Consider the following 11,830-nt stretch of genomic DNA (forward strand, 5'->3'; position numbering starts at 1 on the left):
CAAACTATAAACTCAAAAGCCCGTGCGACAATAATAATAATAATAATAATAATAATAATAATAATAATAATAATAATAATAATAATAATAATAATAATAATAATAATAATAATAATAATGGTGCCGAAGGCTTTCATGGCCGGAATCACTGGGTTGCTGTGAGTTTTCCGGGCTGTATGGCCATGTTCCAGAAGCATTCTCTCCCGACGTTTCGCCCACATCTATAACAGGCACCCGCAGAGGTTGTGAGGCTTGTTGGAAACTAGGCAAGTCCACAGATACATAATACTAATCTTTATTTCTATCCCGCCCCATCTCCCCGAGAGGACTCAGGGCGGCTCACAACATAAATAAATACAATAAATAATACAGTAGAGTCTCACTTATCCAACACTCACTTATCCAACGTTCTGGATTATCCAACGCATTTTTGTAGTCAATGTTTTCAAAACATTGTGATATTTTGGTGCTAAATTCGTAAATACAGTAATTACTACATAGCATTACTGCGTATTGAACTACTTTTTCTGTCAAATTTGTTGTGTAACATGATGTTTTGGTGCTTAATTTGTAAAATCATAATGTAATTTGATGTTTAATAGGCTTTTCCTTAATCCCTCCTTATTATCCAACATATTCACTTATCCAACATTCTGCCGGCCCGTTTATGTTGGATAAGTGAGACTCTACTGTATATGCCAAATAAATGACAAGATAATAAAGGAAAAGCGACATAAAATAAAACAAAATAGACAAATTAAACAATAAACAGTAAAAACATTAGTTAAAACACATTTAAAACACAATGGTTTCACACTGCCCAGGAGTCTCCTTCTCTGGAGATTTTCAAGCAGAGGCTGGATGGCCATCTGTTAGGAGTGCTTTGACTGTGCCTTTCTTGCATGTCAGGGAGTTGAGCTTTATGGTCATCTGTCATTGTGCTTTCCCTGCATGTCAGGGGGCTGGACTGGATGACCATCTGTCAGTGGTGCTTTGATTATACTATTCCTGCATGTCTGGGGGTTGTACTGGAAGACCATCTGCTGGGAGTGCTTTGACTGTGCCTTTCCTGCATGTCGGAGGTTGAACTTTATGGCCACCTGCCGAGAGTGCTTTTATTGTGCTGTTCCTGCATGTCAAGAGGCTGGACTGGATGGCCACCTGTTAGGAGTGCTTTGATTGTGCTGTTCCTGCATGTCAGGGGGTTGGACTGGATAGGCCAGTCTTAACTGACTGCCAGATTGGTAGGACACTGAAGTTGGAAGAGACCCCCAAGGGCTATCCAGTCCAACCCCCCAGCCCTGGCCCTATAAACTTTTTTTGCACAACACTCATGCCCAGCAACTCTCTTAATTTTGATCTGCCCACCATATTCCTGATTCTGGTGATTGGGGTTGGCTTTGATTTATTTTAATGATGATTTTTTTCTACTTAACTGTTTGAATGGTTCAATTAGATTGTCATATGTTTATTGCGTCTTTTTACATGGGACCTCATCATACTAGAGCTTGGATCCGCTTTAAATCCACTTTTTTGGGGAGGGGGGAGGGCTTTAAACAGCTCAACCAGAGAGGTCCTGGGCCTCACCAAAGTGCAAACCCCAGAATTCTGCAGGAGGCAGAAACCGGAGTATAAAGTGGATTCATGCTCTAGTCAGGCCTGTAGCGAGGGGGGGGGGGGGGTTAGGGGTTCAACCCCCCCCCCCCCCCGAAATTTTTCAGGTTATTAAAAAAACCTGGTTTACTCATGAATTTTAACTGGTTAACCAAATCCCCATGCTAAGTCTGAGACGCAAAACATTAAGAGTCCCTCCAGGCACTATCTCAAGCAGATATTGACAGCGGGGGGGGGGGGGGGGGGGGCTAGGGGTTCAACCCCCCCCCCCGAAATTTTCACACACACACCCCCCCCCCAATTTTTTTTCTGGCTACGGCCCTGGCTCTAGTCGAGTGTGATGAGGCATTTGATTAACTTTGTTGTTATTGGGCTTGGTCCCGCTTGTAAGTCGCCCCAAATTCCTTGGGGGGGGGGGGAGATGGTGGCGGGATATAAAAATAGAATTATTATTATTATTATTAATAATAATAATTATTAATAATTAATTAATAGTTACTTATTATTATTAGTCATTTGTGGGAGGCGCCTTGAATGTGCTTTCGCTGCACGCCGGGGGGTTGGACTGGATGGCCTTTGGGGGTCTGTCTCCCAACTCCAGGGTCCTCCAAGTGCCCAGTGGGACCCCTTGGAGCCTGTCTGCCTGCGAGGGAATCAGCGCAGCAGCTGCACTTGGGCCGGACTTTCCTCCTCCTCCTCCTGGCCGGGCCTTCCAGGGCAGCCCTGCCTGGGTCACGTTTGCAGAGGCGGCGGGAGGGAAGCTCTTGGCCAAAGCAGAGGGAGGGAGGGAGGGAGGCCGGAGCGTTGTCCGACACGTGAGGCTCATGTGATGCCGGGAGGGGGGGGGCAGGGGAAGAGAGAAGAGGCAGGTCCGCTCCTCCTCCGTTTCCCTCCCTCCCTCCCGGACTTCAGAAGCAGCCGCGGCCAGACGTGCTTGGAGTCAGTCACCGGGCGGATCGGATCGCTCTGTCCTCCGTCCGCACCGAGGAGGCGCTTGCAGACTCACTCACTGCGCCCTGCTCTCCAGCCTCAAGCACAGGAGACTCGCCTCTCATTGGGACCCAGAGAGAAAGAGAACCACAGAGGTCTTGCCAAGACTTTGGGGGGAAAAAAGAGAAAGTCCTTTGAGACCCAAAGAGGGATCTTGCCAGACTTTGGTTGCCAAAGAAGCGCAGAGATCTCGGGAGAAGGATAGAAAGGAGAAAGAGAGAGGCATCTTTAATAAGAAGAAGGAGAAGCCACCCAGTTGGCCATGGAAAGGATCCCCAGCGCCCAGCCTCCCCCTCCTCCTCCTCCAGCACCGCCTTGCCTGGGCAAACTGGCCACGCTGGAGGGCAGCGAGATGCCAGGGTATGTATGTGTATATATGTGGGATTGAAATCGCTTTCCAATCGGGTTCAGCTTGGGTTGGGATGATGCTTCGCTTGGCTACACTTAGAGGGAATTCAGCCCAACTCTAACTCCCATCAGTCCTTGTATTTTACCCTTGTCCTTCCTCTTATAGATTTAATGTTAAATGACAATAATAATAATAACAACATTGCTCCTTCAGTTCTAACTGATTATTCTTATTCATTTTGTCCTCCAGTCCTATTTTAGAAGTATATTGCACTAGTCCAGGCAGGGGTGTTTTGGATTACAACTCCCACAATTCCTAACAACCGAAGTTTGCCCCTGTCTGCACTAGTCCCTTCCCCCCATATTACATTATGGGATAGATTGTTGGTTAAATAATGCTGTTTCATGTTATGTTATTGTCTTTTATAATGTTATTGATTTTACTGAGTTATGTTTTAATCTATGGTTGGTTTTAATTTGTTGCCGGATTGGGTGTATTCCCCACATAAGCCACCCCAAGTCCCCCCGGGAGATGGAGGCGGGAGATGGAATTATTATTATTATGAATAATAATAATAATAACTATTTTTGTATCCCGCCTCCATCTCCCCAAGGGGACTTGGAGCAGCTTACATGGGGATGAGCCCGGTCAACATCACAGAATACAATCACATTAAAATACATACATATATAAAAATAAAGTTATTATTATTATTATTGCCTCTGCGACTTCCTCTGCTCTTGCTTTCTGCACCTGGGACAAGCCTCAGACCTCTCCATGGTTTTCTCTTCTCCAAACCTTTCTGTAGCTAAGCCCTCTTTCTTCTACTTCTACTGGAACATGACCATACAGCCCGAAAGATTCACAGCAACCTGCTCCTTCTATGCTTTAGATTTGATGCAGTTTGACACCACTTTTGCCTGCCAGGTCTCAATGCTACAGGTCTCTTTGACAGGGAAGCCTAAAGAGAGTGTACAACTAGGTAAAGTTTTCCCTCTGACATTAAGCCTAGTTATGCCTGACTCTACGGCTTGGTACTCATCTCTGTTTTTGAGCTGCCGTTGTCCGTAGACACCTCCAAGTGTACAACTACAGCACCATTTATCCCATAGCGCTGAGCCCATGGGTACTTGAAGTGGTCTTGAACTGCATTCATTCTACAGTGTAGATGCATTTGTGGCTGATTCAGTCTGATTTTGGAGAGGGAAGGGGAAGGTTTGCTACCCGACTGGATGATTCTTGCCATTCATTGACATCTTCTTCCTTTTGGGTCATCAACAGGTTGGACTTTGCCCACATGTACCAAGTTTATAAGCCCAGGAGAGGGTTAAAAAGAGGCGACGACAGCAAGGTAAATATTGAGTGTTTTTAGTCCTTTTCTTGAATAATTTGGACTGTTTGATTCTGAGATTCGGAGATTAAGACATGGTCTTCCCAAAAAAAGTATTATGCTAATGTAGTCATGGGCAAACATGGGCCCTCCAGGTGTTTTGGACTTCAACTCCCACCATTCCTAACAGCCTCAGGCCCCTTCCTTTCCCCCCTCAGCCGCTTAAGTCCAAAACACCCAGAGGGTTCCAAGTTTGCCCATGCCTGTGCTTGTGGATTTGCTTTAAATACTGCATTAAAGCAATATCTTCATAATTACATCGTATACCTTTCTGGAGATGATCAAGATACATCATCTGCTATAAACTTTGGGTTTCGATCTAAGAAAATGTTTATATGTTTCTCCAGTCTTATTTGGACCGAAAATACTGTGCTCAGAAACCACTTTTCCTCTTGACTGATGAAATGTTCATATTTTTTTTTGGCACCTGCTGATTTCTAGGAGACCTACAAGTTACCCCACCGGCTGATAGAAAAGAAAAGGCGGGATCGGATTAATGAATGCATTGCCCAGCTGAAAGATCTTTTACCAGAACATCTCAAACTTACAGTAAGTGAAAATCTGGCCGCTGTCCAGAGACTTTTTCCTTCTGTGTTTGCGGGGCTTTTTGTGCAGGTAAAGTTGCCATCTAGAGGTTTCCTGAAGCAGTGCAGGTGTGAGCAGGGAGAGAGATGAGTTTGGGGTAGTGTGTTGTTGAGGGCTTTCATGGCTGGAATCAGTGGGTTGTTGTGTGTTTTCCAGGCTGTATGGCCATGTTCCAGAAGCATTCTCTCCTGATTTTTCACCCACATCTATGGCAGGCACCCTCAGAGGTTGTGAGGTATTTTGGAAACTAAGCAGATGAGGTTTCTATATCTTTGGAAGGTCCAGGGTGGGAGAGACTCTGTCTGTTGGAGGCAAGTGTGAATGTTGCAATTGATCACTTTGATCATCATTGAAAAGCCTTGCAGCTTCAACGCCTGGCTGATTCCTGCCTGGGGGAATCCTTTGTTGGGAGGTGTTAGCTGGTCCTGATTATTTCATGCCTGGAATTCCTTGGTTTTATTGCCAAGTTGGTGAAACTCTCAATCAGATTGGATTGGATGATGCAACAGAATAAGACAAATGATTTGTTAGGGAAAGGAGATTTAGGTCCCCCCCCTATTTTCCTGGTGGCAAACTTTTAAGTTAACAAAGTATGCATTTGCACTATAAAATTAATGCAGTTTGACACCACTTTAACTGCCATGGCTCAGTGCTATGGAATATTGGGAGTTGTAGTTTGGGGAGGCGCCAGCACACTTTGGCAGAGAAGGCTAAAGACCTTGTAAAAATAGAACTCCCACAATTCCATATCATTGAGCCACGGCAGTTATAGTGGTGTCAGACTATATTAATTCTACAGTGCAGATCCTCCCTTAAGAGGTCCAGTCCACTTGGAGATAGTGCCGTGAACTTATTAATAGAAAGGACTGGAAATAATATGTGATCATCCATATAATGTAGTTGCCTGAGTTCAGGAAGCAGGCTTCCTGAATTACTCTGTTTTGTGTTGGATTTCTGCCAACAGAGATAGCCAAAACTGATATGTAAAACATGGCTTCCTTCTGTCCTTTTTAAACAGAGCTAAATATTCCTAGCACCCGAGTTGACAGTTGCTTTTTCCTTTTGCATGCTCTATTATGTGGATTTAAATAGCTAGCTTGAAATAAAAACGATAAGATCAGGTTTATTTTATTTTATTTTATTTATTATCTGGTCTTTCTCCTGAGAAAGGGACTCAAGGTGGCTCACAATAAATATAACACAATGTTAATAAAAACAATATAAATGTATTAAAATGAGTGTAAAAGTTCCATTTACTCCTGTTTCCGTCCTTTTTTTATCTCCCCCAATATTGCCTGAGCATTTTGTACTGTTGTGTTTGGGTTTCTTCGGCTGAGACTTGACTGAGCCATTTTCTCTTCCTCCACAGACATTAGGGCACTTGGAAAAAGCCGTTGTTCTTGAGCTTACCTTGAAGCATGTCAAAGCACTCACCAACCGAATTGAGCAACAGCAGCAACAGATCCTTGCTCTCCAGAAAGGTTTACATGCTGGTGAGTTTGTGTGAATGTTCTTAAGCAGGGAATTTTGTGATGATTCAGGAAACCCTTATTTTAGGAAAAGGTCTTTCTTTAGGGATTTGTTTTCCTTTGGCCGCTAAGGTCTTCCAAAACCACTTCTGACACTCATACCCATGGAGATGTTGTTTCCTTTGGGTTTAGTGGAATTCCTCTGGGATCAGAGATCTTTGAAGGGTATTTCAAACCTTCACATTGCCCTTTCACCATGATGACCTTTTTATACAAAATTAGCTCTTTATTTGAAACTTGACTGGGTTTTTTAAAAGATTTAATCGCCAACTCCTATATTACCTTTAGGTTAAGAGAACGATTTCTGTCCAGCATGGTGTTTCTTGCAGTCAAAGGCTTGGGGCAGCTTTTCTAGCATTTAATTATCAATACCTTCCTTTTCCTCCTTCCTTGAAAACTTTCACAGAGCTTGCATCTTTGGCTAGCATTTAGCCCTGTGACTCTTGAGATGTTGCTACAGTCCAGTTTCCATCGATCTAGCTATTGATGGGGGATGATGGTGATATTATTTATATTTAACTAATTAATATCCCACCTTTCTCCTAGCATGAGTATCATTGTAGCAGTTCATCTGATGGGTCACAGCTTCCCTAGTCCTGCTTTGATATTTAACTTGCCCCAAACTCCCATCTTCTTTGATGACTAAGCACTGACTATTCCACATGTTATTACCACATCACCTACTGTCTGGATCCTTTGGTCGATATTTCTGGTGACAGATTAATTTAAAGCAAGTATGGGCAACATTAATTCCTCCTGATGTTTGTCTCTGGATGCCTTGACCATGGTCTGTGTCGTCTCAAGCTAATGGGAGTTGCAGTTAGCTATGCTTGCTTTAAAGAGACAGACCACATAATAGCAGTGATTTGCACAGTAAGCACTCCTAGACGTGACACTTCCAGCAAGGGATTTGTGTCACATGGAGTTGTTTGCTAAAGAGGTTGCATGGGGTCTGCAGAGTGACCTGGTGTGATAAGTAATTGCTGTCATTGTCACAGCAACCTCTAGAATTGCCTGGGAACAAGTCATGTGGTTTCCACTTAGACCATCTTTCCTGCACTTAAAGTAGACTTAGTCCCTTTGAAATCTGAAGTTTGGAGTCTTCATGAGCACCCCAGTTTGCATTGTTCTCAAAACAACTGACCAAATTCTAGAAGAGGATCCTAGCATGAGTTTATTTTTATCTCATGCCTACCAATCTCACTGGATTTTTTCTTGGTCATAATTGGTGCCATTGGTTACATTTGTTCATTGAATTTCAAATCCCACTTTTAAAAATGAGCAGAGGTGGACAAAGTGCAGCTAACCAGACATTGTTGGACTGCAGATTTCAACAGTCTTTGTCTTTGGCTATGATGAAAAAGACTGATGGGAGTTGTGGTCTCGTACTGTCAGGCTAGAAGTTAAGATTCCAACACAATATATATTTTCAGGGAAACCTGCATTTCAACTCTACAGGTTCAAGAAGTCAGTCATCTTTCTCAAGAACAAGTCCCAAAAGTGTTGTTTTCACAATATCTTAGGTTGTAACACCATGCCTGTGTCTTCTAGAATAAGCTGCAATGGCCAGAGATGAAATTGGCTACTTCTGAATAGCTATCTGTAGGATTGTACATACAGCTGAGAGCCATCTGGTGTTTATGATAGCTTTTGGACTAACAAGTTTTAGTTGGTAAACATTTTTATGGACTGCATATGCAAGATAGCTGCCTATTCCCACCCCTCCTGAACATTATCCTAATTGCTGGTTAAATCTTGTATTGAACTTTCCCAATGCATCCCGCTCTTAACTTCCTTCTGCTTGTGTTTCCTCAGATGAACTGCCACCAAGGAGCCTTGATTCTAGCCAGGAGGTGTTTCGATCTGGTTTCCAGATGTGTGCCAAAGAAGTGCTGCAATACGTGGCCAAACATGAGAATGCCAAGGAACTGAAATCTTCCCAGCTCATCAGCCACCTACACAGAGTGGCCTCTGAGGTTTTGCAGGTTGGCATCGGCAGAAAGCCAGGAGACACTGCTCCCAGACCCACGGACCTGAAGGAAAAGTCTGGCTCTCTGACCAAAACCACTGAAGCTCATGGAAAAAATTGTGTGCCTGTGATTCAGAGGACTTTTGCCCACTCCAGTGGTGAGCAGAGTGGCAGTGACACAGATACAGACAGTGGATATGGGGGAGAACTAGAAAAAAATGACTCCAAATCTGATGCGCAGTATTTTAAGAAGGACTCTGACCTCAAGTATGGTGTCCAAGAGAGAATCGGTTCTATCAAGCAAGAGAGCGAGGACCCACCCGCCAAACGGACCAGGATAGAAATGTCAGAGGATGAAGACCACTTTAGCAGTGATATGCTGGGCTCTCCTTCCAGCAGTTTCTTGGGTCCTCATGCCCACCAGCCACCGCTGTGCCTGCCTTTCTATTTGATTCCTCCCTCAGCAACAGCCTATCTCCCTATGCTGGAAAAGTGTTGGTACCCGGCCTCCGTACCTATCTTGTATCCCAGCCTCCCAACTTCCACTGCAGCACTTTCAGGGTTAATGAGCCCAGAGAAAATGTCTTCTCCTTTACTAATGCCTCAGCGGCTCCCTTCTCCAGTCCCATCGCATTCCCCCATGGACTCTACTGCTCTGCTTCAAGCTTTGAAGCAGATGGCTCCTTTGAATTTGGAAACCAAAGACTAAACATGAAGTGACTTCCTCTTGAGATGTTCTTTTTTTCCTACTTGGTTGAGTGTGAGGTTATTTCAGGGTCTCTCTCAACATCTCCAAACTGGCTGAATTGAGAAGTGGGGAAGAGCTTTGGTTATTTATGTCTTGGGAATCCATGTCCTCCTTCACTTTGGCTTCCCAAGAAATTTAGGAAAGTCTTCAAAATTTCACCCAAAGTAGGGGAACTAAAGAGATTGGGGGAGAGTTAATTTAATATTTTTGAAGTGCTTTGTACTTTTTAACATCTACAGTATGACACCTGACTTAGTAAGTTGGCTAGGGATATGTTTAAAATGAAAACGAGGCAGACTTACCATCTGTGAGAATAAAAGCATGGTACTTCTGATGACTTTTCAACATAATGCCTAGAGAGCCAAGAGTGTGAGTCAAAGAATGTGGCTTCCCCATCTTGCTGCTGCCAATATTTGAGATCTCTGACTGAAAATACACAAAGATTTGCACACACACACACACACAGAGATCTAGCTAGCTATTGAAGTACTAGAAAATAATTGTGCTGTCACAGGTTGGTAAAGCACTGTAAATAATTTGGGGGGCTTGGTTTCTCATCACATTTCTACTGATTGCACATAGATTTACTTTTTCAATGCTGCCTAGAAATTAAATGTAGCTTGAGCTGCTGGGTAGAGATTTGGTATGGGCATCTATGGCTATGGCCCATGCATTCCTGTCCCTCACATTGGACATTGCTTTTCAAAGCTGCTAGAGATGAAGTTCTTATGGGGAAATCAGAATGTCTAAAGAGACAAGTCCAGACCTGGGCGAGACAGCAGATTTGACTACTGCAAGATAGTATCAGATGGAATGGCTCTCCCCTGGCTTTTTGTTTCCTGTTGTTGCAGTCTCTGAAGACAATTCAGCCTGATGTCTGTTATGTAAGAGTCTCATATCCAAGTTGTGTGCAGTGTTCTTACTCCAAATACTCCTGAAATCTGCTGTCCTAACTAAACAGCAGAATATTTGTTACAATTGACACAGCAAAGACTTTAGACCGCTTTTACAGAGCCAGTGGCAGCTCACAGCAAGTCTAAGGAAGTACCTGAAGCCAATGAATGCTAGGGAACCCCAGAAATCCCTTGATTTTTCCTTCTTTGCCTGAAGCTCAAGATATTTGAGTGTGGATCATGTAGCACTTCCACACCACCAAAGCAGGAGGTAGTGGCAAAGGCTGGGGATAGAAGGCCAGGGAGGACACTCAAATAGTCAAAAATAGCACTCCCAACTTCGATAAACCTCATTTCTAATTGAAACTCAAGCACTTTCCCCTCAAAAATGGAGACAGAAAAGCAGAGCTTGGAGCTTGAAGGATCTTTTCACGACCTGTTGAGGCTGGTTCCTGAAAACTGATGTAAGAATTGACATGAAGGTTGTGAAAGCAATATTTTCTCAGTGAGAGGGAAATGTGTCTCTTTGCTAGTTGACAGTGATACAGTTGTCCCTTTATGGGCTCTCATTATGGAGATCACATCTGCTGTTTTGGCTAATAATATGAAAAGCACCTGTGTGTGGCTTGAGTGTCCAGCATGGTTAGTGGAGTTTGCCCAGTTGAGTGCCAGATTTCGCTTGACAGTGAAAAGGTACCCTTCTTTGTGTTGATTATACACCAAAGCACCAAGAGATCTGAGCAGCCATCATATGGAAGAAGCCTCCACACATTCTGCCCTGATAAATACAGCATCTGATTTGGGTTGTTTAAGAATCCATGTGAAATGGTGGTGTCATCTTGTAGTTTTGAAAAATTCATATAGCAACTGTCCTATGATCAATCTTTGCGCTATTGCACCAACTCTTAGAATGCACTATGCTCAATTGCAGATTGTGTTTGACCATTTATTTTATTGCTGGTTTTAAAAGATATTTTTTGTACACAGTTGTTGCCTTTATTTGTAATATCTGTTTTAATTATAAATGTGTACATATAAATATATGGATATGTAAAATAAACTGTTTCAGAAAGTCTATTATTTGTAAAACTACTTGAGTACAAAGAAAGTGGGAAATATGAATGTATTCCTGTTTCTTTATAACGAGGAGAAGAATTTGTTCTTCCTCTAGGGAGAAGTAAAGTGTCTATATTTTTGGAACCTTCGTAAAGGTGGGGATATTGTAAATATTTTTATCAGAGTAAATGTTAAGTAGTTGTTTTAAAAAATAATAAAATTATTTTCCTGTGGAAAAGAGTATAGTTTCTATTTATGTCTGAGGGACTTCCTAATTGCAATTACATATGATAGAAATACTAATTATTATATTATCAGCCATACCCTAAAACCGATGCTACAGAAGAAGAGAAGGAGCCTGATCCAAATTACAGAAACTGACTTTGCTTTAATAGAGTTCAACAGGACAAGACAGTAGTTGATAAAATGGAACATCAGAGACCAATTTAAGAAAGTATTCTTAAATCTGGTCCTGATTTTAGGTGGTCAGGTGTCCTTCTTTACAAAGGAAATCTCTATTTGAAAGTGTCCTTGCTTTGAAGCCTGGTTTAGTCCAAATCATAAGATGAAGCACCATAAGAAAAGAGAACAAGGTCCTTGGACTATCCAGTCCACAGCTAGCAAATTAGCATCTGATTAGCAAATTGAGCAAGCAACACAGGTCATTTCAGGTTAATGTTTTGCTATGATGAGATGTATGTTTGGTC

The 11,830-nt window shown here is 42.8% G+C and overlaps 1 protein-coding gene across 1 annotated transcript; it reads left to right on the plus strand.

The window, feature by feature from the left end:
* Positions 1–2,509: 2,509 nt before the first annotated feature.
* bhlhe40 (basic helix-loop-helix family member e40) lies at positions 2,510–11,361 on the plus strand. The gene is made up of 5 exons (XM_003217786.4): positions 2,510–2,964; positions 4,235–4,304; positions 4,785–4,892; positions 6,298–6,421; positions 8,273–11,361. Exons 1-5 carry the CDS (start codon positions 2,867–2,869, stop codon positions 9,133–9,135), a joined length of 1,263 nt encoding a protein of 420 aa, XP_003217834.1. The 5' UTR covers positions 2,510–2,866; the 3' UTR covers positions 9,136–11,361.
* The last annotated feature ends 469 nt before the right edge of the window (positions 11,362–11,830 follow it).

Source organism: Anolis carolinensis, chromosome 2 (assembly GCF_035594765.1).
Source record: "Anolis carolinensis isolate JA03-04 chromosome 2, rAnoCar3.1.pri, whole genome shotgun sequence".
NCBI classification, from domain to species: domain Eukaryota; kingdom Metazoa; phylum Chordata; class Lepidosauria; order Squamata; family Dactyloidae; genus Anolis; species Anolis carolinensis.